The 27,328-nt window shown below is 38.5% G+C and overlaps 1 protein-coding gene across 4 annotated transcripts in view; it reads left to right on the top strand.

Annotated features, from left to right (window-relative positions):
- The window catches only part of SBNO1 (strawberry notch homolog 1), a 57,708-nt gene that overhangs the window by 3,742 nt on the left and 26,638 nt on the right, over positions 1 to 27,328 (top strand). Inside the window, exons 2-15 of one of the 4 annotated variants that reach the window (XM_082698320.1) lie at positions 6,078 to 6,209; positions 6,722 to 6,826; positions 8,962 to 9,271; positions 13,093 to 13,193; positions 16,600 to 16,696; positions 19,084 to 19,244; positions 20,766 to 20,899; positions 21,085 to 21,175; positions 22,580 to 22,741; positions 24,013 to 24,148; positions 24,227 to 24,332; positions 24,481 to 24,634; positions 25,372 to 25,554; positions 26,082 to 26,179. In XM_082698320.1, the coding sequence (XP_082554446.1) occupies positions 6,078 to 6,209; positions 6,722 to 6,826; positions 8,962 to 9,271; positions 13,093 to 13,193; positions 16,600 to 16,696; positions 19,084 to 19,244; positions 20,766 to 20,899; positions 21,085 to 21,175; positions 22,580 to 22,741; positions 24,013 to 24,148; positions 24,227 to 24,332; positions 24,481 to 24,634; positions 25,372 to 25,554; positions 26,082 to 26,179 (1,970 nt within the window). Of the gene's footprint in view, positions 1 to 6,077; positions 6,210 to 6,721; positions 6,827 to 8,958; positions 9,272 to 13,092; positions 13,194 to 16,599; positions 16,697 to 19,083; positions 19,245 to 20,765; positions 20,900 to 21,084; positions 21,176 to 22,579; positions 22,742 to 24,012; positions 24,149 to 24,226; positions 24,333 to 24,480; positions 24,635 to 25,371; positions 25,555 to 26,081; positions 26,180 to 27,328 lie in introns of all 4 variants that reach the window. The other 3 variants (XM_082698319.1, XM_082698322.1, XM_082698321.1) reach the window with 3 other exon arrangements.

The following is a 27,328-nucleotide window of genomic DNA, read 5'->3' as shown; positions in this document are numbered from 1 at the left end:
TGTTACCTTGTTACAATTCATTTCTCTAAGCCTCAGTTTTTCATCTATGACAAAGGGATAACATGTAGCATATACTTATGAGTTATCTTGAGCCTTAAAAGAGAAAAAAATCCAGCTATATAGTAAATCTCAAAAGGACTGGAGATCTGAGTTTAGTGTGATGGTGGTAAGTAAGAAAGTTTTTTCATACACCTCCCCCTGTGCTTTTTTTGTAAAGCATGTTTTTGAAACCTTGTCATCTGATCATTACTTTGTGAATCCATTCTTTCTAGAAGTTTTGCAGTGAGAGTGGGGAGAGGCACTCTTTACTGAGCAAGTGTGCCCTTGAAAAATAACTGTTAAAAACTACAGATTTTACCCTTGTAGGTAATGAAAATCCTTGTAAATGAATTTCTTCATACTATCTTCTATTCCTCCTGATGTTCTTAAAGAACCAGAACTCAGTAGGAACGATATAAATACCTTGTTCATGAACTGTATCAGCTGAATTTTGAGAGGATCATTATTCTTCAATTCCTTAAACTACATGTCAGTCATCACCTCTGGACTGCATAAAAGCAAACCTGCAGCTGAATTAGAAGTCAGACATATTTAGTGCTGTTAAATAAAGAGAAAAAGTCCTGTTTGTTATTAGGCAAAGATAACTTTCTAAGGGATATCTTTGCACATATACAGAGGTCTGCCAGTTTTCTCCAGACACACCAGTTGATTAACTGGACAAATTGAACATGTGATACAAGCAAAAAGGAACTCATATTTATAGAACTCATTTGGAAGTTAATTATTGAGTGGATTGCCAACAAAGTTTGTATTCTTGGAAATACTGTTCTATCAGTAATGTGGGAGAAAATCTATTTTTTGACATTATGCTAATATCAAAGTAATAGTTAATAGCTAGTAGGGTAACATTTATTCAACAGCAATCCTATAAGATAGATTCTGTTTTTATTCCCATTTGAAAATGAGGAAACTGAGTCACACAAGTTATTACTTGACCATATTCTACTACTGGTGTCTGAGGTAGCCAGTATTTGAACCCAGGTATTCTATTTGACTCCACAGTCTCAGCCTCTTTGGTGTGCCACCACCACTGCAGATAGATCCCTTGTATCTCCCCAGAGCTGTAAAGGTCTGCTTTAGGTCTCAACAAGAGGAAGCTTGTCCTTGTTGATAGGTTTCAGTGTTGGTATTCTCAGTGGGAACTATATCCTTTCATTCTTCTGATTGGCTATTGTTTCTCAGGATTCTCTTCCTGCCAAGGATTCTCTCAGTTTCTCTCAACTCTGTGTCCTTGTTTATTACTTATCTTCCATGCTTTCATAGGTGTACTATTTTGAAATGGATGGTATTTTCCTAAGTATTTCCTAAGTATTATGAATTTAGAAATGGAACTTTTTTGTCCTCCATTTTTTGAGATAGAGTCACTCTGGGGTTGGTAACTTTTGGGTTTATTGAATTGCTACATGTTAAATGTCACCTAAGGTCCATGAAATCCTTCGTAGACACTGTAACACAGTTCTCTTACACCTAACGGTATTTGCATTTATATTGTATTTAGTGGTTTCAAAATGAAAATGTTTTCCCTTTCAAGAATTCATCTTTCTTACTTGTAAGGTGAGGAGAAGATTGAATAATATAACCTTTTAAGGGTTCTCAACCTGAACATTGAAATTCTGTGTCTGTAATAGTTTCAGAATAGGAGAATGATTAGATATTAAGGTTTGGGTTTTTTTTTGTTTGTTTGTTTTGTTTTTTTAAATATTAAGGGTTTTGCCTATTGGAGTTAGAGAAAGAGAGATATTCCTCTGTATCCCTTGCCCTCTTTCTCACTGCAAAAAAGTTCCAAGTAGAGAATTTGTACCCAATTGGCTAAGAAAGGATCCCTAGATTTTGTGTATATTATGTATATAAATCGAAGGTATTTTTCACTAATTGCTTGCAAAAGGTCAGCTGGATATATCAGTCACTTACATGTCTGCCTTAGGCTCAGGTCATGATCACAGGGTCCTGGGACTGAGTCCTGCTTCCAGATTCCTGCTCAGCGAGGAGTCTGATTGTCCCTCTCCCTCTGTCGCTCACTAGTGCTCTCTCTGAAATATATAAAATATTTTTGTTTTTATTTTTTTATTTTTATTATTTTATTTATATTTATTTGTATTATTTATTTATTTATTTATTTGACAGAGAGAAAGAGATATCCCAGGTAGGCAGGCAGAGAGAGAGGGGGAAGCAGGCTCCCTGCTAAGCAGAGAGCCTGATGCGGGGCTCGATCTCAGGACCCTGAGATCATGATCTGAGCCGAAGGCAGAGGCTTAACCTGCTGAGCCATCCAGGTGCCCCATAAATAAGATACTTTTGAGAAACAGCTTGCAAAAGACATTGTCATTACTCAATCAATACTCAGAGGTCTCAAATTGTGATTCCTGTGAGTGAGTTTTCAATAGATTAGTGATTGTGTTATAAACTGTGCTGTTATTTCCTGTGAAAATACCAAGTTTCTCCCCAAATTTTTCCCTTCCGTGATATTTTCCAATGCCCATTGTTCAGAAAATATATTTCAGAAAACTCTCATGAATTTAGTAATGTTTTTCACTGATTTTTGTTGATTCATTAATGATGTTTCTGTACTTCTTTAGTATAATTAGTCAGGGCTTAGTGTGCATCTAATGAATTTATGAGTCCATTGGCTTCCAAGTGTTCTTTGGTCTGTCGTTTAGGAGTCATTGGTTTAAAACAATGTATTTTTGTTTCGAATGTAAATAAATCATTATTTTAAATATTTACTAAAAAAAGATGACATTTTGATAGTCTCTGGAATTCTGTTAATCTAGGTCACGATTAGTCATAGCAACAGGCCAAGACCACCACCTGTTCCCACAGGTCATTGGTCTTAATGAAGTATTTTGTGGGTTGAAATGTTTTGTTGGTTTTTGTTTTTGTTTCTAAGATTTATTTTTTCGAGAGAGTGAGAGTGTGCACACATGTTGGCCGGCGGGGGTAGGGGAGGGCAGAGGGAGAGAGAATCTCAAGCAGACTCCCAACTGAGCAGGGAGCCTGACCCAGGGCTCAGTCTGACAACCCTGAGATAGTGACCTGAACTGAAATCCAGAGTCTGACACTCCACTGACTGAGCCACCGAGAGGCCTTGGTTGAAATGTTTTTTAAAGCATTGATTTAGGTCTCTTGGTACATGTTGGTACTATGGACTAGGATAATTTGTGAAGTATGGTCAGCTGTGTCTATATTAGAAAAATGATTAACTTTATTTTAAATCTGCATTGGGACATTTCTCCTATTTGTTTCCTCTGTCAGTCCCTTCATGCTCTTTCTGTCTTGCTATCCAGTAATCTATCTCCGTTCCTATGTTAACCTCAGATGGGCATTTATTCCAAACTTAAGTACTGAAACTGAGGTTTGCAACATTGCCTTCTAGATCTATTCTTCGGAAAGAGAACGCATGGGCTTTGGAAATTTAAACAATCTAGCGCTGGGGAGTTATAGGTACTTTAAGCTGAGCCTGGGTTTCTTTTTAATTTTTCACTGACCATATATTTGATGACAAATACCGTTTTACTTGACTTTTTTTTTTCCCAAGATTTTATTTATTTATTTATTTATTTATTTGACAAAGAGAGAGAGATCGAGATCACAAGTAGACAGAGAGGCAGGCAGAGAGAGAGGAGGAAGCAGGCTCCCTGCCGAGCAGAGAGCCTGATGTGGGGCTCCATCCCAGGACCCTGAGATCATGACCTGAGCTGAAGGCAGAGGCTTTAACCCACTGAGCCACCCAGGCGCCCTGAGCCTCGGTTTCATCTCTAAAAAATTATAATGTCTATTTTGGGGGGGATTGTTATGGTCTAACACTGTCCTAACACTGTCAGGCTTGTAAAAGATACTTAGTCACTGTCAATTTCCTTACCTTTTCCTTTCCTACTCAAAATGTATTTTTCCATAGATTTTTCCTTTCTCTGAAAAATTTTGGGGAAATCTTTGAGCTATTTCTTCTTCCTTGGGGCTCTCTGGTTAAGACTCCCTTGAAACAGTAGGTCTGCCCTGAGTTTCATTTCCGGATATCTGTAGTGTCTGCCTTAAACTCATTCATGTTTCTTCTAGAACTTCTTTCTAAGTGATGTATAGGTTTATGTGACATAGACCTACCTAGTAGAGGATTTCTCTGATAAATATTTTACTTTCATTTGAAATAGTAGTTTTTATGTATGTTGGAAGTCATGGTCACAGAAGCTAATGCCTTTCTTTTTGTAGGACTTAATGAAAACACTGACATTTAATTCTTTCACACAGCCTGAGAACAAATGAACTAGCTAAAGATTAGTGTATTATTTATGTAACATGAAATTAGTTTTTTAGGAAAAGCAAGTATATAGCTTTCCATGTTTATATAAATTGGTTTTTTTTTTCTTGTTTACGTTTATAAATTGGTTATTTCAGATAATGACAAACATTAAAAATTGAGAAAGTTCTGTTAAGCTTTTTTCCCCCAAAGTAGATTACTTTGATATATTATACCAAGAAAACCCAAATCTAAAATGTATTTGTGGGGTGCCTGGGTGGCTCAGTTGGTTGAGTGTCTAACGGTTGGTTTCAGCTCAGGTCATGATCTTGGGGTTATGGAATTGAGCCCCGTTTTGGGCTCCATACTCAGCACATAGTCTGCTTGAGATTCTTTCCCTTCTGCCAGCCCCCATAAATCAGTAAAATCTTTAAAATGTATTTGCTTGCTTCTAAATAGGTATTTTCTCTCGCTAAACTCTCTAAAGCTTGGGACGCCTGGGTGGCTCAGTTGGTTAGGCGTCTGCCTTCAGCTCAGGTCATGATTCCGGGGTCCTGGGATCAAATCCCGCATTGGGGTCCTTGCTTGGCAGGGAGCCTGCTAATTCCTCTGCATGCCCCTGTCTGTCTCTCTTTATCTCTCTCTGAAAAATAAATAAAATCTTAAAAAAAAAAAAACAGACAAACTATAAAATTCATTTTGGGGTCTCGCAGGCTCAGTGTTTAGTTTTTCCTTTTCTTTTGGCTTAACTCTAATCATCCATCTACTCGTGCTTTTTGTGTATTTCATATTCTCTTCCATTTTGAACTTTTATATAAACTTAGTGTTATGGATTGCCCTTCCTAAACATCTTGAAATTCATCCCCCCTTTTTTCTACACCCTGTCATTATAGCACATCATCTCTTTTTTGTTTGTTTTTTGTTAGTTTATATTAGATAACATGCATGAGCAGGGGGAGACGGTGGGGGAGGAGAAGCAGGCTCCCTGAGCAGGGAGCCTGTTTTAGGGCTCTTTTCCAGGACCCTGGGATCATGACCTGAGCCAAAGGTTAGCTGACTGAGCCACCCAGGGACCCCACATCATCTCTCTCGGTCTGCTGTAACAGTTACCTAAAATGTCTTCCTGCTTCTGGTCTTACTCTACCCATTCTCAGTGTGCCCCCATACTTCCTCAGAGTAATCTTGCTAGCTCACATATCTATGTCTTGTAGTTCTCGATCTGAAAACTTTTTCTGACCCCCGCTACCCGTGGGATTAAGTGTGCTCTCTGCCATGGTGTACAAGGTTGTGGGTGAGATCTTCCTCTTCTCTTGTCATCACCTGCCTGACATTTGGGTTTCTGTTCTGAACTTCCATACGAACGATGAATCGCACTAACCATTGTTCTTAAAGAGTGCCAGTGTCTTTCGTATCTGCAGAAGCGTGAACGCGCTATCCAGAACATCCCCGTCCACCTGGCAGTTCCTTCCTCGAGACTCCGTCCCACAGTTGTCTTTGTGACCTCTCCCCTCAGGCAAAGTTCAGCATTCCTTCTCTGTTCCCACAACATTTTGTACACATACACTCTTGCTGTGATTTACATATTTCTCTGTCCTTTTCATCTTTATTGAGAATTTCTTGGAATCAGAGACTTTTTCTCTTTAATCTGACTTCTTGCCTGATATATAGCAGGTTCTTCATAAATATCAAATGGATGGGTCTGGTAGAAGATGTTGGTTTGTATTTAGAAGAGAGTTAATTGGCATATTAAGTTTTTTATGTTAATATTACATATTTTGTTCTAAAGATGGTGGAACCAGGGCAAGATTTACTGCTTGCTGCTTTGAGTGAGAGTGGAATTAGTCCGAATGACCTCTTTGATATTGATGGGGGAGATGCAGGGCTTGCAACTCCAACACCTACTCCTACAGTTCAGCAGGTAAGAGTTTTCCAAAGTCTCTGTAAAAAGTAGATTTTTCTTAATTTTAATTTCTATTTTCAGAGTAAACGTTATTAAGACAATTTTAAATAAGCATGTGTAATTTTTATATTAGTTTTCTCTCATGAGATGGAAAATATTTGCAGTGAAAAGACATTTCCTGCTTTGATATATATACAGAAGTAGGAGATGAATTGTTTAGAGCTCTTGTGGGAGGTTTGTTAATCTCCTTACTAGTTGTCTTTGTATTTTATAGGGACCCTCTTCTGAGGTTTCACTATACACATTCTCTGAAAGTAAAAATAGGATTCTGGTATCAGTATAGTTTTGTGAAACTATAGTTTTGTGTACTTGCAAAGATTATTAGTTCCAACCTGGTATCAGAGATTTACAATCTGTTTGAGTGTAAAACTTGTCATTTTTAAAATTTTAATAAATACATCTTTTGTTCTTGAAACAGAATTTATTGCCACCATTTTTTATGTTTTTCTCTGATGTTGTTTTCTTTCTAGTCCGTGCCACTTAGTGCATTAGAACTAGGTTTGGAGACTGAAGCATCAGTTCCTGTTAAACCAGAACCAGAGACGCTACCTACTCCAGCGCTATTAAATGTTAGGGTAAGAATGATTTACATTTGGTGTGAGTGCTGAACTCCTTTTGAATTATAGTAAGAAATAAATTTGTAATACTAAGTAGTCTTACCTTACCAGTTCTGTTTTTTGCTACTTTCCAATATGCTACTCTCAGCTCCTGTTTGATAAAATGTTTCTTTCATTCTTCTCATAGTTACATTGATCAAAAGATAATTAGGACAAAGCAAAGTTTTTTTTTAATTTACTCACTATAAATAATACAAAATTCATGAAGTAGAAATGAGCTACACATTGTCTCACTACACATTTCATTATTCCTTGTTGATTTCAGGTTTTGTCCATTGGTACATGGGATTTTTACGTAATGGTAATTGTGCTTTAAATATAGAGTTTCTCTGATTTTACCTTAAGCATTAGCAGTTATTTAAGCTTAGCATATAAAATTATTGGACAGCCTGGTTAAAAAATTGATAACTTATGATAAATTGCTGTTGAGAGTTTTATTTAAAAGTGGTAAGTGGTGGGATGCCTAGGTGGCAGTCCTGATTTTTGTGTTTGTGAGTTTGAGCCTCATGTTGAGTGTTAAGATTATTTAAATTAATAAATCTTTATTATTAAAAAAAAATTGCCTCCTGTGCTTATTTATTTAAAGTAGGCTTCATGCCCAGCATAAGGCTCAAACTCATGACCCCTGGATTAAGAACTGAATGCTTGGGTGCCTAGTGGCTCAGTTGCTAAGCATATCTGCCTTCAGTTCAGGTCTCAGCATCATTGCTCTACCATTGAGCAAGCCAGGTACCCCAAAGCTGCCTGCTTTAAAAAATAAAAAAGTAATGTGTGGTAATGTCTTAAGATTCTTGTTATAGGAGTCTTGGGACAATAACAAATAGTTTGAGGAGGAAAGTTAGTAGAAATAGATTGAAATTTTAAAAAATCTTTGATTGCACTTCATCCATGGTAGTCACACCGTCATTTTTCCAATCTTTTACCTTTTTTCCCTGCATTTTTCTCCAGCTCCTAATGTCTGCCTGTATCCCCAACTATAAAAAAATAAAATACTATGTAGCTTTGTCTTAGGTTCAGAGGTAGTACCCATTACCCAAAGGTAATACCCAACGTATTATCACCAGTATGTGATATTGGTGGACTGGCTGGATCATTCATACAAATCAGGTGTTTAAAACCCTGTTTTGGGGGGCGCCTGGGTGGCTCAGTGGGTTAAGCCGCTGCCTTCGGCTCAGGTTATGATCTCGGGGTTCTGGGATCGAGTTCCACATCGGGCTCTCTGCTCAGCGGGGAGCCTGCTTCCTCCTCTCTCTCTGCCTGCCTCTCTGCCTACTTGTGACCTCTCTCTGTCAAATAAATAAATAAAATCTTTAAAAAAAAAAAAAAACCTGTTTTGGTGGTTTTATCTTCTAAATTCTAAACATTGGTTTAGTCTGTGTGATAGCAAACAAAGCATTGGGCAAGAATCATGGAATGGTAGCAATGGAAAATGAACCCCAGAGAGCCTGGGCCTCCGGGGGTAAAGTGATTTGCTTGAAGTTATCAGAGATTGTAAATCTCTGATACCAGGTTGGAACCAATAATCTTTGCAAGTACATCTTCACAAAACTATAGTGATACCAGAATCTTATTTTTACTTTCAGAGAATGTGTATAGTGAAACCTCAGAAGAGGGTCCCTATAAAATACAAAGACAACTAGTAAGGAGATTAACAAACCTCCTACAAGAGCTCTAAACAATTCATCTCCTACTTCTGTGTATATATCAAAGCAGGAAACATCTTTTCACTGCAGAGTTATCAACCTTGTTGGGCAGTGCTGGGATTAGAGGTTCTCTCTGTTCCTAGTCCTTGCATTACACGGCATTACTACACATCACAGCCTTGCTTAGGACAGTCCTTATTTATCCTTGCTGGCCCCGATAATTACAATGTCACACTATTACTGTACTCCCCCCCCCCCAAAGTGGTGTGTTTTAACTTGGTAGTATATAGTTAGGCATATTTAATTAAAAATACAGTGCCAGTGTTTAAGTGAGAACTCAAGTCTGTTTTAGATGTTTAAATGGCCTCCCATGTTTGTGAATCTAAGCCACATTAGAGAGCTCGGTACTTCCTCAGTGGTCTGATGTGTTATGGTTTTCTTTTCTAGCAGCAACCTCCATCTACTACAACATTTGTGCTGAATCAAATAAATCAGCTTCCAACCCTGGGATCTACAATTGTAATGACTAAAACACCACCTGTAACAACGAATAGGCAGACCATCACCTTAACAAAGTTCATCCAGACTACTGCAAACACACGCCCTTCAGTCTCCGCACCAGCAGTACGAAATGCCATGACCTCTGCACCCTCAAAGGACCAGGTTCAGCTGAAGGATCTGCTAAAAAATAATAGTCTGAATGAACTCATGAAACTGAAACCACCAGCCAATATTGCGCAGCCAGTTGCAACAGCAGCTAGTAAGTGTGTCTGTTCTCCGTAGTGTCAGCTGGCTCCTTTTGCTAAGATGTGTCCGGGTGTTTTTATGGTTTTCCTTGGGTCTTACAAGAACTGGGGGTGAAGGACATATCTGTACGACTTTGTACAGTTATAGGATTTATACAATTCAAAGGAAGGAGAAATTTAGAAGTCATAGCATTTACCTTGAAATGAAGTGTGGAATTACCAGGGGGCTACATTAATTAACACTAGGAGATCTCAGTTTTATATATTGGGAATAACTAGTTAACATTTTCTCAGTCCTTTAAATCAGTACTTCTCAAACTTGAGAAGTGCCTGTGAATCACCTGGAGATCTTGTTCAAAAACAGAATCAGATTTGGTAGGTCTGGGGTAGGGCCCAAGATGCTGCATTTCTAACAAGCTTTTTGGAGGTGCTCAGGTGGGCCTTGGACCGTGTGTGAGGTAACTAGCTTGAAACGGATACTTCTCCTTTCACTGTGACTTTTACAGTTTTATTATTTACCTGTCATTGGTTTCATTGCTTGTAAGTAGATGTGTATTTAATAAATTCTCTTTTAAAATACATTTTGGAACGCCTTGGTGGCTCATTTGGTTGAGCATCCAACTCTTGATTTGGGCTTAGGTCGTGCTTTCAGGGTCCAGGGATTGAGCCCTGCATTGTCTTCCATGCTCAGTGCCGTCTGCTTGTCCCTCTCCCGCCTGCTCTACCCCTCCTCCTGCTCACATGCACTCCCTCTCAAATAAATACAAATCTTTAAAAAAAAAAAAAAAAAAAAAAAAACATTTTCATTATTAAAAAATTATTAAAAAAAAAAAAGATTTTATCTATTTACCTGACAGCCTGGCAGGGAGAGCTCGATCCCAGGAACCTGAGCCAAAATCACTTAACCAACTGAGCCACCCAGGTGCCCCTTAGTATATGTTTTGTTTTTTAAGAATGAGCACTCATACAATCCTTTTTTTTAAAAAACAGCTTTATTGAGATGCATTGTACATAACATGAAATTCATCCTTTCAAAGTTCATGGTTGAGTGGATTTTAGTATATTCACAGAGTTGATAAACCATCACCACGAGCTAATCCTTTAAGGATGGGGTTTTAAAGGGAAAGGTTCAACAGTGGTTTGATAACGTTTTTTAAAGAGTTTACTTATATAGAGAGAATACAGATTTTATTGTTAGTTTTTCTTTAGAGTGTTACTGCTCACTGTTTCCAGTATTTACTGAGTGCCTACTATGTGCTAAGAACTCTTTTGGGCTTTTGAGGCTGTGGCTGGGAAGAAAACTGTTGAATTTCTTTTGTCCTGCAGCTTGCATTCTAGTGGAGAGAAAGAGAAGCAAAATAAAGAAGTTATGTAGTGTGTGTGAAAGGAATAAGCACTGAGGAGAGAGGCAGAAAAGGAGGTGTGTGGCAGGAAGAGGGTATAGCTTGGAGTGCAGTGTTCAGAGGAAGCTTCATATTTAGTATTTTTAAGGGTACAATAGAATTATTAGGTGTATTTTAAAATCTTGACCACATAAAATTTTAGTAGTACAGTTTTAGAAACTGAAAAACATGAACTTTTAAGAGGGATATTCTTTCCTTCCCTTCTACATTCAGTTGAAGGATATTTGAGTACTTGTTACATAACAGTACCATGGTGGGCACAGTTGGAAATGATAACTGACTTCGGTTATATTCTGAACTGACCGCTATTTTATAGTTTCAGGGTTGGAATGGGTGCCCTTTTTTGCCCCCTCTTAAGTAAATTTCTTTGGGATTGTTGTATGTTTGGATTAAGGGAATAGAATGAAGGTTCCTGAGGCCTTATACTAGTACATAAATAGCATTTTATTAGGGCTTTGGAATGAGCTGATAGGTATTAAACAGACAGTTCCTTTTTCCAAACAGCTGCCTTGTTTTTCTAATATCAGGAGATAGATTTTAATACCTGATATAGACCAGTATATAATTTTGTGGCAGAATGGACTGCTTGGAAATTGTGCTTGTGTTTGTGAAGTATATAGGGCTGGGTCATTCTAAAGCAATGGCCAAGAAGTGTTTGGTAGGGTGTTGTAGAACTAACTTTGTGTCCAGTGACAGATACAATAAAAAATACCAGATAATTTAGTCTTTTGTTTAAGTCCATACCATTGTGTCCTTATGGCTGTAGTTTATTCTCAAGGTCATTGTCCTGAACTAACTGCAACTTGGCAACTACATGCCCATTACGTCATTTGATCTGTCTTAGGACTGATTTTTACTCTGCTCCACCTTGGAGATCAGGAGCATGGCCCCCATCTAGCCTCGGGTGCAGGGCAGCATCTGGAATGATTCCTGGGAGTCTTAGATGATCAGCAGTTAGTGGAAACAGCTGTCATTAAAGTCTGGGTTTGAGGAGAAATCCAGCTGCTTTTATGTGAGTGGCTTCCTGAGCATTCCACTCTTCAAATCAGCACGTGTTCTCATAATTTAAAGAAGACTGCTATTGTCAGGGAAGTTTAGAAAGCAAAACAAAACAGGATAGGTTTGGAGCTGATCAAGTAATGCTTAGTACACTAACATCTCCCACATCCAGTGCAGTAATTTTAAAAAGACAAAAGAGTACAAATCAAGGCCGTCCTTGTGTAGAAGCCTGAGAAACTATCAACTGGACAAGGGCTGAGAAAGAAACATGTAAGTGAATGCCGAAGATAAGCATACTTTTGTGTTGAAGCACAGGGTAATCTTTTTACTGGAAGGGAACAGTGAAAGTATGAAACTGCAAAGAGCAAGGTTTTGCATGTTTCTCTCTCCTTTATCTATGCATGTTGCCCTTCTGGAGCCTTGAGCCCTCTGGCTCTCTGTTTGGGTGCTGAGCTCTCCCGTGAGGTCTGGGTTCTGTACTCTGCCAACTTTTCACTCTCTCTTGCCCAGTTACATTAAATACATAAATTTGTTATCTCTGTTCCAGCCTTATTTTGTTAAAACTTCAGTTGTAGAAATTTTGGAGTCCCAAGTGACAGGTCCCCCATATACTCCATATCTTTTGGTTGAGTAGATAAGATGTTAATAAGTCCTTCTGGTGTGATTTCCACACTGGTCTCAGAAATCCCAAGTACCTGAAGTGAGTGCTTCATGCAGGCTGGTTCCGGGGGCTCTAGCTCTAGACTGCTTAGTCAGGCAGTTCGGCTTGACCTGATACTCAGATTCTCTGAGGAGTTCTCTTACTGTATCTAAAAAGAGTTTGGTAAAAAAAAAAAAATAATAATATAGAAATAAAAAGAGTTTGTAAACCACCGGTATAGAAGAAGAAAAGATTGTTTGGATCTTTATTCTGGGGAAAGAGGGAAATAGAGTTCCCCAATATTTTTTTCACTCAAGAAATAATTATTTGTCTCGAAAGTAAGTATCACCAACTCAGATGAGATTGATTCTGTCTTGGTGATAACACCATTCTGGTTGGTGGGTTGGTTGGTTGGTTGGTTTTTGATGAACCAAGTGAAGTATCCCTGTTGATATTTGTATTAAAATGAACTATCAAATACTTATGGTTAATATGTCCTTTTCATAACTGGTTCTCAAGTTTCGAGTGCACACATTTCTGTTTAAGTTACTTGTTTTCTAAGGTTAATTCTTAGCTGCATGGTAACACATCGCTTTGAATGTTTTAATTCTTAACGCTTAGTTTAGGTTAGTGACAAGCAGGTTGGTATTCTTTGGCTCGAGAAGTGGGTAAACTTGTACTGACTCTTTAGATTTAACATTTTTTTTAAATCTGAATTTTAAAAAATTATAGTAAAACATTTACTGAAAAGAAACTGATATTTTGTTCTAAAATCTAGTAACTCTCCCCTCAGCTGATGTAAGCAATGGTGCAGTAAAGAAAGAGTCTTCTAATAAAGAAGTAGCAAGAATATGGATAAACGACATGAAAATGAGGAGTTTTTCTCCAACCATGGTGAGCTCCAAAAGTGCATCTGTGTTGTGCGGTATAGACATATGCTTGGCTAAAAGTGATCTTAAACAACCTCAGAAAAACTTCTTTTTGAGTGAAGGGGGGCTACTCAACTACATGAACTAAGGAATAAGCACGAAATCTCAAACTGACATACTAAACGAGGTGATGAGAGCTTGCATATTTGATAGGGTTTGGTATTACACACAGGACTGACAGTCTCCTCTGATCAGACACAAAGATAATTTGGAATTAACCAAAGTATTTGAAACTGTGTCCATTTTGGGATTGAACCTGAATACATAGCTAATTATGAGCTGTCAGGTTGTATAATGTTCTAGTTATAAGTAATTTTTTTCCTTAAATTATGGAAATGCCTTGGATTAGTTAACTCTGTACATTGATTTCATAACTATGCTGTGTGTAACAGTGCCTGTATGTGGTGGGTTTGAACAAGAGGTGTACTACTTGGCTCCCCCTTCCATAATCATATGGTTGGACAAACACATGGTTTAGGTAGTATAAAGGATAGCAAAAAGTACATTGAGATACTCACAATTAGGATTAGGAAATTAGAGGAAGAGGAAACCTCCCTGGACTCAGATGGCCTGGGAACACTTCATTTTGTGGAGCAGGTATGGTGGAGATTAGGTGTTGGATTTGGAGAGACTGCAAGAGGGCATTTTAGGAAGGGAGCTGAAGCATTGATAGGCACAGGGGAGGTGGTGGCTATATGCTTAGATGGCAGTAAGCCAGGAGAAAGTTGGAATGGTTGGTTTTGGCACTGTGGTGGTTCCTGAGTTGAGTTTGAAAGACTTTGGGTACCTAGGTGGCTCAGTTGCTTAGGCGTCTGACTCTTGGTTTCTGCTCAGGTCATGGTCTCAGGGTTGTGAGATCAGGCCCTGTGCTCAGTGGGGAGTCTGCTTGAGATTCTTTCCCTCTGCTCCCCCGTTCCTGCTTACCTGCATGCACATGCTCTCTCTCTCTCTCTTGCTTGCTCTCTCAAATGAATAAATAAATCTAAATAAAAAAAAGTCTGGGTGTAGCACCAGTGAGGCCCCTGGAAGTGAAGGATCCTATTAGTGTTTCAGGGTGTCAGGTGGGGGAGAGAGGCAGGTTGGAAGGTTGGTTAAGTACGCCAGAAGGGAGAAATTAAGAGACTAAACTTGGAGGATTGCAAAGAGGGTGGGAAAAGGTGAGGGGAAAGAAAAAAAAGAAAATAGGAGATGACTGCATGTAACAATACCAAAGAGTTGATGGGACTTAGGCATGGAATACGGAATTGGAAAGACAGCACAGCAATCTGTGCCTGAGGTTTTGAACAGGGACTAGGAAAATGAATGCTGGCAGGACCCAGTTTACTTAATGGTTGTGTACCAGCAACTTATGTGGAAGTTGATTTTTAGAAAGTACAGTTGCATTTTTAAGAAATGTACATAGATTCCCATTCCAGCCCATGTTTGCCCATGATGTGCCAAAAGTTCTATGTTGTCCTTGCAGTTAAGAAACATCTAACAGGTGCATCTGTCTGGCTCAGTTAGTGCAGCATGTGACTGTTGATCTTGAAGTTTTTACTTCTGGCCCCACATGGGAATAGACCTCACTTAAAAGAAAAGAAATATCTAGCAGGGATTACAGACTGCTAGACTGTGCACCAGAGCCAGTTGACAGATGAGTTCTGTTTGGTCTCCACAGTATTTTGAAAGATTTTCAGTTTGTTGCTACCACATGAGATCCTGAACTTCAGCTTCTCCTGAAAATTAGTAGGAGTACCTGACAACCCTGGGTTCACATTCCCTACCTCACAAAGCCTGTCTCAAGTTTAGTACTGAAAACGTGTTCTATGTGTCAGGCAGACCTTCCCCAGGTACCACAACCTTTCCCTGCTCCCCTTCACGATTCTCTCCTTGATTCTAAGCTTGGTGGCCCTTAGTTGCCATTTTACTGGCTTAGAAATTTACATGTCTGGTCCCTGATTTTGTGACTAGACAGCGTCACCAATTTATCTTCCGGTTACACTCTTGGTAATTTTTTCTTTTCTTTTCTTTTCTTTTTTAAATTCAGGTATGGTAAGATAAGATAGAAAGGGAAGACTAGTCATTTAGTATGTGTTCTTATTTGGTAGGCAGGGAAAGGGCTGAAGGTGGGGGTCAGGAGGAGTCAGAATTTAAGTCTTTTGCTTAAGGCCTCACAAAAAAACAGCAGAATGGGGATTTATATCTGTTTCTTTGGCCAGCCCCCTTTGTCTACAGTTTCTGTAGATAGTAATTGAGTTTCATTTTGGCTATAAGAGCATTCAGAACTGTTTTGGATTTTTTCTCAGGATTCCATGGGTTGATGTAGATTGGGTGTTTGTCTACCATCTCTCTGCTCCTTCCCACTTTTATTGAGCATCTTTGTGCCATCATACTCTAGACTAAAGAGAAAGAAATCAAAATGCCTGCCCTTACCTTTCAAGGCTTTGTTGCCCTTGGCATTGCTTATAGGTCTTTACTGGTTTCTCTTTCTTTTTCTTCTTTTCTACATTTACTGGGTTTCACAGCTTTTTCTCTGTAGTTTTTCTTGAACAAGCACATTAATTAAGAGCTTTGCTGCTGGTTTTACTTGTAGTGAAAGGAGGCAAGTACAGGGTCTTTCTGTTCCCCTAATGCTCTGTAGCTTACCTGCAAGATTTGGTGAAGAAAGAAAGGAACATGTGACTGGTAACCATTCACTCAAGTTGCCTGGTACCGTCTGGCTTCATTCCTGTTTTCCTGGTTTAATTAGTAAAAGCTCCCCATTGCATTTTTTGGTGTTCTAGGGTTTGGAGAGTAAGTGCTTGGCTATCTTACATATGATTGTTGTTTGGAGGCATAGATGTCAAGTAGATTCTCTGTCTTTCAAATCCAGAGTTTTCTGGGGTTTTTGGTTTCCGTGTCTGATGGAGAGAAGACAGCTGGATTGAAGGTGCACTGAAATGAGGGTGGGTTGTGTAACTTCAGCAGTTTCTGGCACTGGCGTTGTAGGATGAGCTGCTGGGGCTTGCTCATCCACCTTTGCTCCCCAAATCTTTTGGTCTTTCTGTTCCTAGAACTGAAATGAAGACTGAAGACTGAGGTTAAAAAAGAGTTCTGGACATCGTGGAGGGTGGTAGGCAATACTGAAGAGGAAAGTTTGAGATCGTGGTGGCTGGAAGGATGGTAGAGCCCTGTAGTGACCCATTGGTGTATTAGGGATGAGAGTTGGGTCATGGATTACCTGTACTCATTGGAGAAGCACAGAAGATGCAAAGTGTGACCCAGATTTTAGGGAATATAGAAGTGGTGTGTCATGTTTCCAAGACTGAAGACTGTTTAGTATACCTACAGAAGAGTTTTTCTTTGTGTTGGTTTGGCTTCCAGTCTCTGATTATGCTCCCACTGTGTTACAGAAGGTCCCTGTTGTGAAAGAGGAAGATGAACCGGAGGAAGAAGATGAAGAAGAAATGGGTCACGCAGAAACCTATGCAGAGTATATGCCGATAAAATGTATGTTGTTGGGATCTGTCAAAATAATGAAAGACTTCCAGGTTCTTCTTGAACTTAAGTAACTTTCCCACACACCTTATTATCTCTTAGGATCTGTCAATATTGAGTACCTCAGAATTTGACAAGAGCTTTGTAATAGGTTTTAAATTATAATATATTTTAAAATACCTACATGAAAATTTTGCTGTGGGTTATTTTCCCTATGTAAACGTAGAACCATTTTGGGCTGAAGTCCTTTAAGAGTAAAAAAGCTTGGGTTTTACTGTGTTTCAAGTTAACTTTGCTCTTATTAGTGATTATAAAATCATAGTAAATTGCAGAGATAGATATCTGTATCTTTATATATTTTATATAAACAAAGAACAAAAACACGGAAATCTTAAAAATGTGCTGTTTATTTCGTTGGAGTACATAAACACTTCTGTCCTTTTTTCTGTAACAACCGTGATTTTTTTTTTTTTTTTTTTTTTTAGTGGCCACTATGTCAAATTGGATAATAGTTTGGGGCACCTGGGTGGCTCAGTTGTTAGGCATCTGCCTTTGGCTCAGGTCATGATCCTGGGGTCCTGGGATCGAGCCTCATGTCGGGCTCCCTGCTCATCGGGAAGCCTGCTTCTTCCTCTCCCACTCCCCCTACTTCTGTTCCTCTCTCACTGTATCTGTCATATCAATGAAGAAAATCTTTAAAAACAAAGAAAATTAGTAATTTTTAGTCTTGATGTTAAAAATGTTCACTTTTTCATTTTTATGGGGGAGATAAGAGGAAAATAATAAATGGCTAGAATCCTTTATGTACTCCGACTTTCTATGAAAAGCTACTAATACTACCACTTAAACTCAAAATTTCTGTTACCCACTATTGACTTCAGGATCCCATAATTTCTGGTCATTTAAAATTAACTTCAGGTGGTACCTGACTGGCTCAGTTGGTAGAGTATGAGACCTTGATCTCAGAGTCATGAGTTCAAGCCCCACTTTGGATGTGGAACCTACTTAAAAATAACATATACATACGTAAATTTTATATTATTATTTTTTTAAGATTTTATTTATTTATTTGACAGAGATGGCAAGTAGGCAGAGGCAGGCAGAGAGAGAGGAGGGGGAAGCAGGCTCCCCGATGAGCAGAGAACCCGATGCAGGGCTTGATCCCAAGACTCTGGGATCATGATCCAAGCTGAAGGCAGAGGCTTTAAGCCACTGAGCCACCCAGGTACCCCCATACATAAATTTTTAAAAAAAGAGAGAGAGAGAGAAAAGACTCTTAGGTTGTGGTATCTCAAATGGGTGGTTTCCCTCACTCCCCATAATGGTTTTCATAAAAGAATTGAAAGTTTACCCCTGGCCCTTTAAACTGAGGTCAGCAAACTAAATTTGGACTATTGCCTATTTATATAAGGTTTTATTGGAAAATAACTATGGCCATGAGTTTATTTATTTATTGGTTATGGCTGCTTTTATACTATTACAATGGCATTGTTCAGTAATAGACCAGCTGCTCAGCAAAACTGTAAATACTAATTGACTTATTTATAGAAAAAGTTTGCTGACCTTTATTTAAAACTATTCACATAATGCATTTTGAGGAATTAGTTGCTGTTTAATTTTATATCCAAGATTTCCATTAAACTACCTTTCAGAATAAAATTAAATTCCAAACTTTTTGTTTTACTAATTGAAGTGAATGATTCATTCAAGTAGATTTTTTTTTTTTTTTTAAGATTTATTTATTTGTTAGCATGCACATAAGCAGGGTAAGTGGCCAGCAGAGGCTCCCTGCTGAGCAAGGAGCCCAATGTGAGACTTGATCTTGGGACCCTGGGATCATGATTTGAGCCGAAGGCAGACATTTAACCAACTGAGCTACCCAGGCGTCCCTCAAATAGATTTCCAAACCTAGGATTATATTTTGTTGCTACTGGAGAACCTGGTGATACAAACTAAGTTGATATTTTTCTGTATCTTTTTTTTTTTCTTAAGATTTTATTTATTTATTTGACAGAGAGAGAGAGATCACAGTAGGCAGAAAGGCAGGCAGAGGGAGAGGGGGAAGCAGGCTCCCTGCTGAGCAGAGAGCTCGATGTGGGGCTCAAACCCAGGACCCTGAGATCATGACCTGAGCCAAAGGCCGAGGCTTAACCCACTGAGCCACCCAGGCGCCCCTTTCTATATCTTTTTTAATCAGCAGGTCTCTATTTAAACCGTAAGTATTTGATAAACTGGTCTTTTAATCAAATTTAAGTATTAATTTACCACCTATCAGTGAGTGTATAGTTACTTACTTTTATTTTCTCTGACAGCAGAAATAATGGCAATATTATGTAATAAAACTGGGAGCATTATTACCTAGAAAAATTAAAATGAAGTATTTTTAAATTTTCATTTAGTAAAAATTGGCCTACGTCATCCAGATGCTGTAGTGGAAACAAGTTCTTTATCCAGTGTTACTCCTCCTGATGTTTGGTACAAAACATCCATTTCTGAAGAAACCATTGATAATGGCTGGTTGTCAGCGTTACAGCTAGAGGCAATTACTTATGCAGCCCAGGTAAGCAGTATTTCATAATTACATACAATACATATATCTTTTAATCCTTGTCCATATAGTATAGTTGCTTTAACATAAAGGCAGTTTTCCTTGAATGAAAAACTTCTGCTTATGATTTTTACAAAAGTTTCATTTGTTAGAAAATTATTTATTTTCTTATTTTAGAGAGCGAGCATGTGTGAGCAGGGGGAGAAGCAGAGGGAGAGGGATAACCAGATTCTGTGCTGAGTGTGGAGCCCAGTGCAGGGCCTGATCCCATGAACCCAAGATGATGACCTGAGCTGAAATCAAGAGTTGGACGCCCAACCAACTGAGCCACCCAGGTGCCCCTCGTGTGTTAAAAAATTAAAGGGGTAGCATGGATGCAGGGGGTTCATTTCTATTGGAAATGAAAAATATTATAACCTTTTTGGAATTCACTGGGGATGTGTATTAAAAATGTGGGGTGCCTGGGTAGCTCAGTTGGTTAAGGGTCAGACTCTCAATTTCCGCTCAGGTCATGATCTCAGGCTCTGTCCTAGGTGTGGAGCCTGCTTAAGATTCTCTCTGCCCTCTCCCCAAACCCAGCTCTTGTGCATGTGCTTCCTCTCTCTTTTAAAATAAATAAAAATAAAATTACATATGTCCTATTGTGCCTGGCTGGCTCAGTTGAGAGAGCATGACTCTTGATCTTGGGGTCGTGAGTTCTAGCCTTGCATTCAACGTAGAGCTTCCTTGAAAAAAAAATTACATATGCCCTTTGACCTAACAGTTCCATTATTGGGAGTCTATCCAATACAACTATTAGGTTAAGAATATATACATTAAGGAGATGAATGGATGACTGTTTGTTGCAGCTCTTTTAACCCGGGTTCCTGAATTCTAGAAAGGATCTAAAAATCCCATACCCTGGTGGCTATTTGAAGGAACTGTGGTATTATTGTATGGGTATCGTACTGGCTTTCAAAACCATGAATTAGTTAAGCCAGTTTTCTTGAGAGGATTTTTTCTGCACTCCATTTCTGTAAAATAAGCAATAGCCGAGCAGCTAACCATCCTCCATATTTATGTGTGATTGTTTGTATTTGACTATGCAGGCATTGAAAGAGACACAGAAGATGGGGCGCCTGGGTGGCTCAGTGGGTTAAAGCCTCTGCCTTCGGCTTAGGTCATGATCCCAGGGTCCTGGGATCCAGCCTCGCATCTGGCTCTCTGCTCAGTGGGGAGCTACTTCCCCCTCTCTCTCTGCCTGCTTGTGATCTCTGTCTGTCAAATAAATAAATAAAATCCTCAAAAAAAAAAAAAAAGAAGAAGAAGAATGCTAACCAATTTGTTAACTCCAATAACTTCCGTTACCTGGTGCATTCGATTGTAGCCAGAAAGAAGACATAGTAAATATTAAGAAAGAATCCATACTGAGCTAAACTTGGTGCCGTTTGTATACACATAGATCGCATTAATATATTCCTACAACAGTGCTTGAAAGATGGATCATCCCAGTCTCTAAAGGAGTAGCTTAGTTATCAGCTTTCTCTTTTTCAGCAACATGAAACATTCCTACCTAATGGAGATCGTGCTGGCTTCTTGATAGGTGATGGTGCTGGTGTGGGGAAAGGAAGGACGATCGCGGGAATTATCTATGAAAATTACTTGTTGAGTAGAAAAAGAGCATTATGGTAAGTGCCAAGGACTGTCTGTGGAAGCTTCTTTTGTGAATAGTTACTCCAGCATGTAAGATGGGTTTTAATGAGCAGGTGTATTTTTTTTTTTTAATGTCAAGCCCTGTTTTTATTTATCCTGAATATTGCTAGATTGATGGAATTTGCATTTAATTACTTTTTTTTTCTTTTTTATGTGGCAGGTTCAGTGTTTCAAATGATTTAAAGTATGATGCTGAAAGAGATTTGAGGGATATTGGAGCAAAAAACATTTTGGTTCATTCATTAAACAAGGTATGAAAGTTTCTGTTTGGTTAGTCATTCAGTAAATATTGACTCATCTATGAGATGGGAATAACAGTTTCTACTTTGTAGAGTTGTGAGGATTAAGTGATTTATTTTACAGAAGATATTAGTGAGTGCTAGCTGTTCTTGGTTTGTGGGTTCCTGTGCATCAAGTACTGTGCTAGGTATGGTTGTGTAGTGGCAAGCAAAATGGGCCTTGTCTCTATCGTCATGGAGTTCTCAGTCTTTGGTGCTCTTTTTGTCTTTGTTTCCGAGGTAACCTTATATGGCTGAAACTCATACCTGTGAGTAAAAGTGTGTAGCATAGTAAAACTGTGTGGACAGGTACTCGCAGCAGATAGAGAGTTTTTGAGGCTTCAAGATTGATTTGGAAAATCCCACTGGATTTTTGTATCTGTACCTGTGTTCATGTTAAAACAATTCTGTCAGGTGGAAGTAAATGTGTCCCAACTATCTGAAGCATACTATAATGTGATAGTAATCTTAACGTTCACTCGGCAAATCATTACTGACCTCCTGTGTAGCAAGAGCAGGAGTAGTACATTAGGCAGACTTCCTGCAGGTAGGTACCTCCCTATTTGCCTTTTGAAAATAGGTAAATGTAAATCTACTTTCCATGTGAGCCCTAGGTTGGTTCAGTGTTGCCCTGCTCATCATTGGCTTTTTTGGGTGGGTATCTGTGTGGATTTGTAGGTAAAGTACTGTGTCTTGAATGATTCCTCACAACTCAAAACTAAAAACATGTCACTGGCATCTAGAAATACATATATATATTTTTTTAGTCCACACAATTGAAGAAGGGTATATTAATTATTAATCATAGTTCTTTATATATGCCTTAGAATTTAATTATAATGACTTGCCATACAGTAAGTGCATAATAAATATTTTATAAAGTGAATATTGTGACTTTTTTTCTTGGAGTGAGGATTTGATTTGTAATCTTTTCTTGTTGATAGAAGTTTTTAAGGTACACGTGGATGACTCAGTCAGTTGAGCATCTGCCTTTGGCTCAGGTTATGATCCCAGGGTTCTAGGACTGAGCCCCTCATCAAGCTCCCTGCTCAGTGGGGAGTCTGCTTCTCCCTCTCCCTCTGTCCTTACCCTCCCTATGCATGCTCACTCACTCTCTTTCTCAAATAAAACAAAATCTTGAAGGAAAAAAAAAAAAGTTTTCTGAGACTTTGATGAAAACTAGATTGTTATAACATGAAGTTGTGTGTGAATATATATGTGGGTGCATGCACATATGTGTGTGTAGTCTTAGGGGCTCTTTTGACTTCCCTGAAACGCATGATGGACCCACCAATTTCCTCCTGTAGAAGTTTGGGTGGGATAGATTCTTCAGAGAAAAAAGTGTATATGTTAAATTCTTCTTTTTTTCTTTTTTAGTTTAAATATGGAAAAATTTCTTCCAAACATAATGGAAGCGTGAAAAAGGGTGTCATTTTTGCTACCTATTCCTCCCTTATTGGTGAAAGTCAGTCTGGCGGTAAATATAAAACTAGGTTAAAACAACTTCTGCATTGGTGCGGTGATGACTTCGATGGAGTGGTATCCTTTACAACAAATGTTTTGTATTTTTTAATGACCAAAAGTGAATGTAAAAATAAACATTGGGGTACCTGGGTGGCTCAGTGGGTTAAGCCTCTGTCTTCGGACCAGGTCATGATCTCGGGGTCCTGGGATCGAGCCCCGCATCGGGCTCTCTGCATGGCAGGGAGTCTGCTTCCCCCTCTCCCTCTGCCTGCCTCTCTGCCTACTTGTGATCTCGCTCTGTCAAGTAAATAAGTAAAATCTTTTAAAAATAAACAAACAAACATTTAAAACTACATCCTGAGGGATGCCTGGGTGGCCCAGTCGTTTAAGCCACTGACTTTGGCTCAGATCATGATCCTGGAGTTCCGGGATCAAGTCTCACATCAGGCTCTCAACTCCTCAGGTGTCTGCTTCTCCCTCTGACCTTATGCCCACTCATGCTTGCTCGCTCTCTCTCTCAAATAAAATCTTAAACAACAACAAAACAACTACATCCTGAGATTAATTGAAATTGCCTGGATGAGAGCTTTAATGATTTCCCAACGTCCAAGGGAGATTCTGTTTTGTAGCTGTCGTGTAAGAGGCCAATATTTAAGCTCCTGGTTTAGGAAAATGTTATCAGATGTGGGAAGTGATGAATACTGTATTCCACTTTTGGGGATTCACACTGCATATTCACGTAGTAAAGCACCTGAGAAGACTACGGGGAAGAAACTGTGAACTTAGTGATTTCCAAACCTATTTGCCCATAGCACACCTTTCACTGTTATGCATGAAGAATATTTTTCAAATGGTGATTAAGTTAGTCACCGATTGTACTTCTACTTAGAGAATTTGTCAAAATCATCTGTGTGGTGGACATACCTTGCCACAGTGGAGTCTTTTCTTACATTCTAATTAAGAAATACCTGGTCAGTGTAAATAAGCAAAATAATTTGGTTGCCTCTCAGACTTGAGAGGGAGGGGTGATGTCAAGGAGAGGCACATAGAGGGCTTCATTTATGTTTCTTAAAAAGAAAACCGTCTGAGGCAAATAACAGTAAAATGTTAAGGTTTGACAAAACACCGGATGATGGGTATGTTGCTGTTATTTTTAAAGTTAATGCTCAGGGGCTTATTATCCATAGCATCTCTCTACTTCCTGATTATCTTGAATTTGACCCCACCAAATTCTACCACCGCAGAAATTTGGGATGTTTCCCAAGGCTTTCAGATAAACATTAAGTTTTCCTTAAAAATTAGCGATACTTGCTACTGTGGTATGTTCCTTAATTCTTTCTATACAGATAGTGTTTGATGAATGTCATAAAGCAAAAAACTTATGTCCTGTTGGTTCTTCAAAGCCAACCAAGACAGGCTTAGCAGTTCTAGAGCTTCAGAACAAATTGCCAAAGGCCAGAGTTGTTTATGCTAGTGCCACTGGTGAGTTGTTATTTTATTTGAAAGATATGTGTAGGTTATTTTTTCAGCTATAAAATATTTTGTTTCTGAATTTTTCAGGTGCTTCTGAACCACGAAACATGGCCTATATGAACCGTCTTGGAATATGGGGTGAGGGAACTCCATTTAGAGAATTCAGTGATTTTATCCAAGCAGTGGAACGGAGGTAAAGCTATTTACAGTATACATTGTCTGTATACATTGTCTTTGCTCAGTTGCAGTCTAAAAGAGGTGTTACTGCTAAAACCTTTTCCACTTATATTAAAGCCCTACTATATTTAATGATAGTTACTGTGTGTTTTAATTTTATTCAGAGGTGTTGGTGCCATGGAAATAGTTGCTATGGATATGAAGCTTAGAGGAATGTACATTGCTCGACAGCTGAGCTTTACTGGAGTGACCTTCAAAATTGAGGAAGTTCTTCTTTCTCAGAGCTATGTGAAAATGTATAACAAAGCAGTCAAGCTGGTGAGAAGTTTTTTCTTAATTCCTAGTATTTTTAATGTCTCTCAGCTCACAAGTGTGTATTTTGCTATAAAAAAACATATAAGGCACTAGATGCCTATTTTCCTAATTTCCTAAGCTTTCTCTTTTGTTAAAATAATTTATAAAAAAGCCATTTGTAATGGGTCATGTGACTGGCTGAGTCCGGAGTGCGTGCAACTCTTGATCTTTGGGTTGTGAGTTCGAGTCCCATGTTGGGTATAAAAATCACTTAAGCCTTAAACTTTTTTCCAAAAAAAATGTTTAAGTTGCATAATTCTGTTTATTTATTTATTTAAGATTTTATTTATTTGACAGAAGGAGGCACAACAAGAGAGGGAACACAAGCGGGGGAATGGAAGAGGGAGAAGCAGGCTTCCTGCCAAGCAGGGAACCCAATGCGGGGCTCAGTTCCAGGACCCCGGGATCATGACTTGAGCTAAAGGCAGATGCTTAACTGACTGAGCCACCTAAGTTGCATAATTTTAAATTACAGTGTAACTATTCTTATCAACTACTGATGACTCTAGTAGTTGATAAGAATTTAGAGGCATCTCTGTGCGCATCCTGAAAAACATTTGTTTAGAGATGGCCAAGTTACTAAAGGTGGTTCATTAAATTAGTGTTAGTCTTGTACTTACCAGTATTTTGCTTCAATCAGTCTTTTTTTAAAAATCACATGCATAGATGAAATGTCTAAAATGTGGATTTTCCCTCTTCAGTGGGTCATTGCCAGAGAGAGATTTCAGCAAGCCGCAGATCTGATTGATGCTGAGCAACGCATGAAGAAATCCATGTGGGGTCAGTTCTGGTCTGCGCACCAGAGATTTTTCAAATACTTGTGCATAGCATCCAAAGTTAAAAGGGTTGTGCAACTAGCTCGAGAAGAAATCAAGAATGGAAAAGTAAGTTGAAGAACACACTGAAGGATTTGGTCTTTGGTTATGTTTCCTAGTCTTTTGGGTGTTCAGGCTTCCTGCTTGTAAAGCCTGTTCTTTCTGAGAGTTAAGGTATTAACATAGTAAGACTTTAAAATTTACAGTTTTTAAAAATAATAAAAGCGGTGCCTATTTATAAATAATTTAGATAGTTCAAAAAGTATATAGAAAAGTAAATCACACTAACTTGGCCATCCACAGATACAACTACAGCTGACGTGTGGGTATAGATTACCATACAGCTTTTTTCTTTTTAGAGATTTATATTTAAATCACAAAGAACTGAATGTCCAGGGTAATCCTATTTCCTAGCTAAGCTTTTTACACATAGCATGCCTCAGATATATGTAGAATAAATAAATGAGCACACACATGTAATAATGGGTCATTCTTATTTGAAATCCTTTTTTTTTTTTTTTTTTTAGCTAAATATTTAAAATCTAGCCTAAGAAACCACATGCATAGTTTTATTTTAATTTTATTTTTCTCTCCAGTGTGTTGTAATTGGTCTGCAATCAACAGGCGAAGCTAGAACATTAGAAGCCTTGGAAGAGGGTGGAGGAGAATTAAATGATTTCGTTTCAACTGCCAAGTAATGTTTTTAGTTTTGAGTTTTTATTTAGATTAGTTTGAATGTTGGCATTTCCTGGAGGCAGAAGTTTTGATTCATCTGTACCATCATTAAAGTTTTTCTGATCTTAGTTTCCATTCTACGCTTGTACATTACAGTGTATCCACTGTAACACAGAAGTACTGGATTGTTAAGCATTTTGACGATATCGTGCCCAGTATTTAGACTAATGGAAGGCTGTGATTTTTGTCTTGTAGATCTTGGAAATCTGTGACAGCCTGGATTAGTTTGAGTTTTAGTTTCAGCTTTGCATGTTTGAAATTACCATTATTCAGAGGAGCAATACGAGCAATGGTTCTCTGTAGTTATCTGTAGTATTAAAATTGCAGACAGTCATGAGAATTTTAAAAAGATGATTTAGGCATTGTTTTTCAATTTCTTTGCCTACCCTGCCAATTTTAACTCTAATTGTAAAATTAGCAAAATAACCTTTGCCCTACTATACTATTTCTTGTGTTAGGAGATATATTCGAGTGGCTCCTTTTAAGATGGATATAATTCAGAACTGCTTCCAAAAGCAAAACATGCATCTACTAATCTTTCTCTCTACTTGTGTGCCTGTTACTGCATTATTTAAAGTGATAGGAACTAGTCACGTGTGCCTATCAATGGCTAGTCCAAAATTGAGATATGCTGTGGATATAAAATGACAAGACTTAAAAAAAAGTAATGTTTTGGGGCGCCTGGGTGGCTCAGTGGTTTGGGCTGCTGCCTTTGGCTCGGGTCATGATCTCAGGGTCCTGGGATCGAGCCCCGCATCGGGCTCCCTGCTCCGCAGGAAGCCTGCTTCCCTCTCTCTCTCTCTCTGCCTGCCTCTCTGCCTACTTGTGATCTCCGTCTTTCAAATAAATAAATAAAATTAAAAAAAAAAAAAAAAAAAGTAATGTTTTACATCTTACTGATTGCATGTTGATTTGATACTAGTCTATGTCCTGAAATCTATTACTAAAAAAGTGTTTTGGGGTGCCTGGGTAGCTTACTCAGTTAAGTGTCTTCCTCCAGTTCAGGTCATGATCCCAGGGTCCTGAGATCAAGCTGTGCATCAGGCGCGCTCTATCAAATAAAATCTTTAAAAAAAGGTTTTTTTTCTCCTGTTTTGTTTAACTTTTT

The sequence above is a fragment of the Mustela nivalis genome (genome assembly GCF_964662115.1).
Source record: "Mustela nivalis genome assembly, chromosome: 14".
In the NCBI taxonomy this organism is placed as follows: domain Eukaryota; kingdom Metazoa; phylum Chordata; class Mammalia; order Carnivora; family Mustelidae; genus Mustela; species Mustela nivalis.
This window is presented reverse-complemented; position numbering and strand designations above follow the sequence as displayed.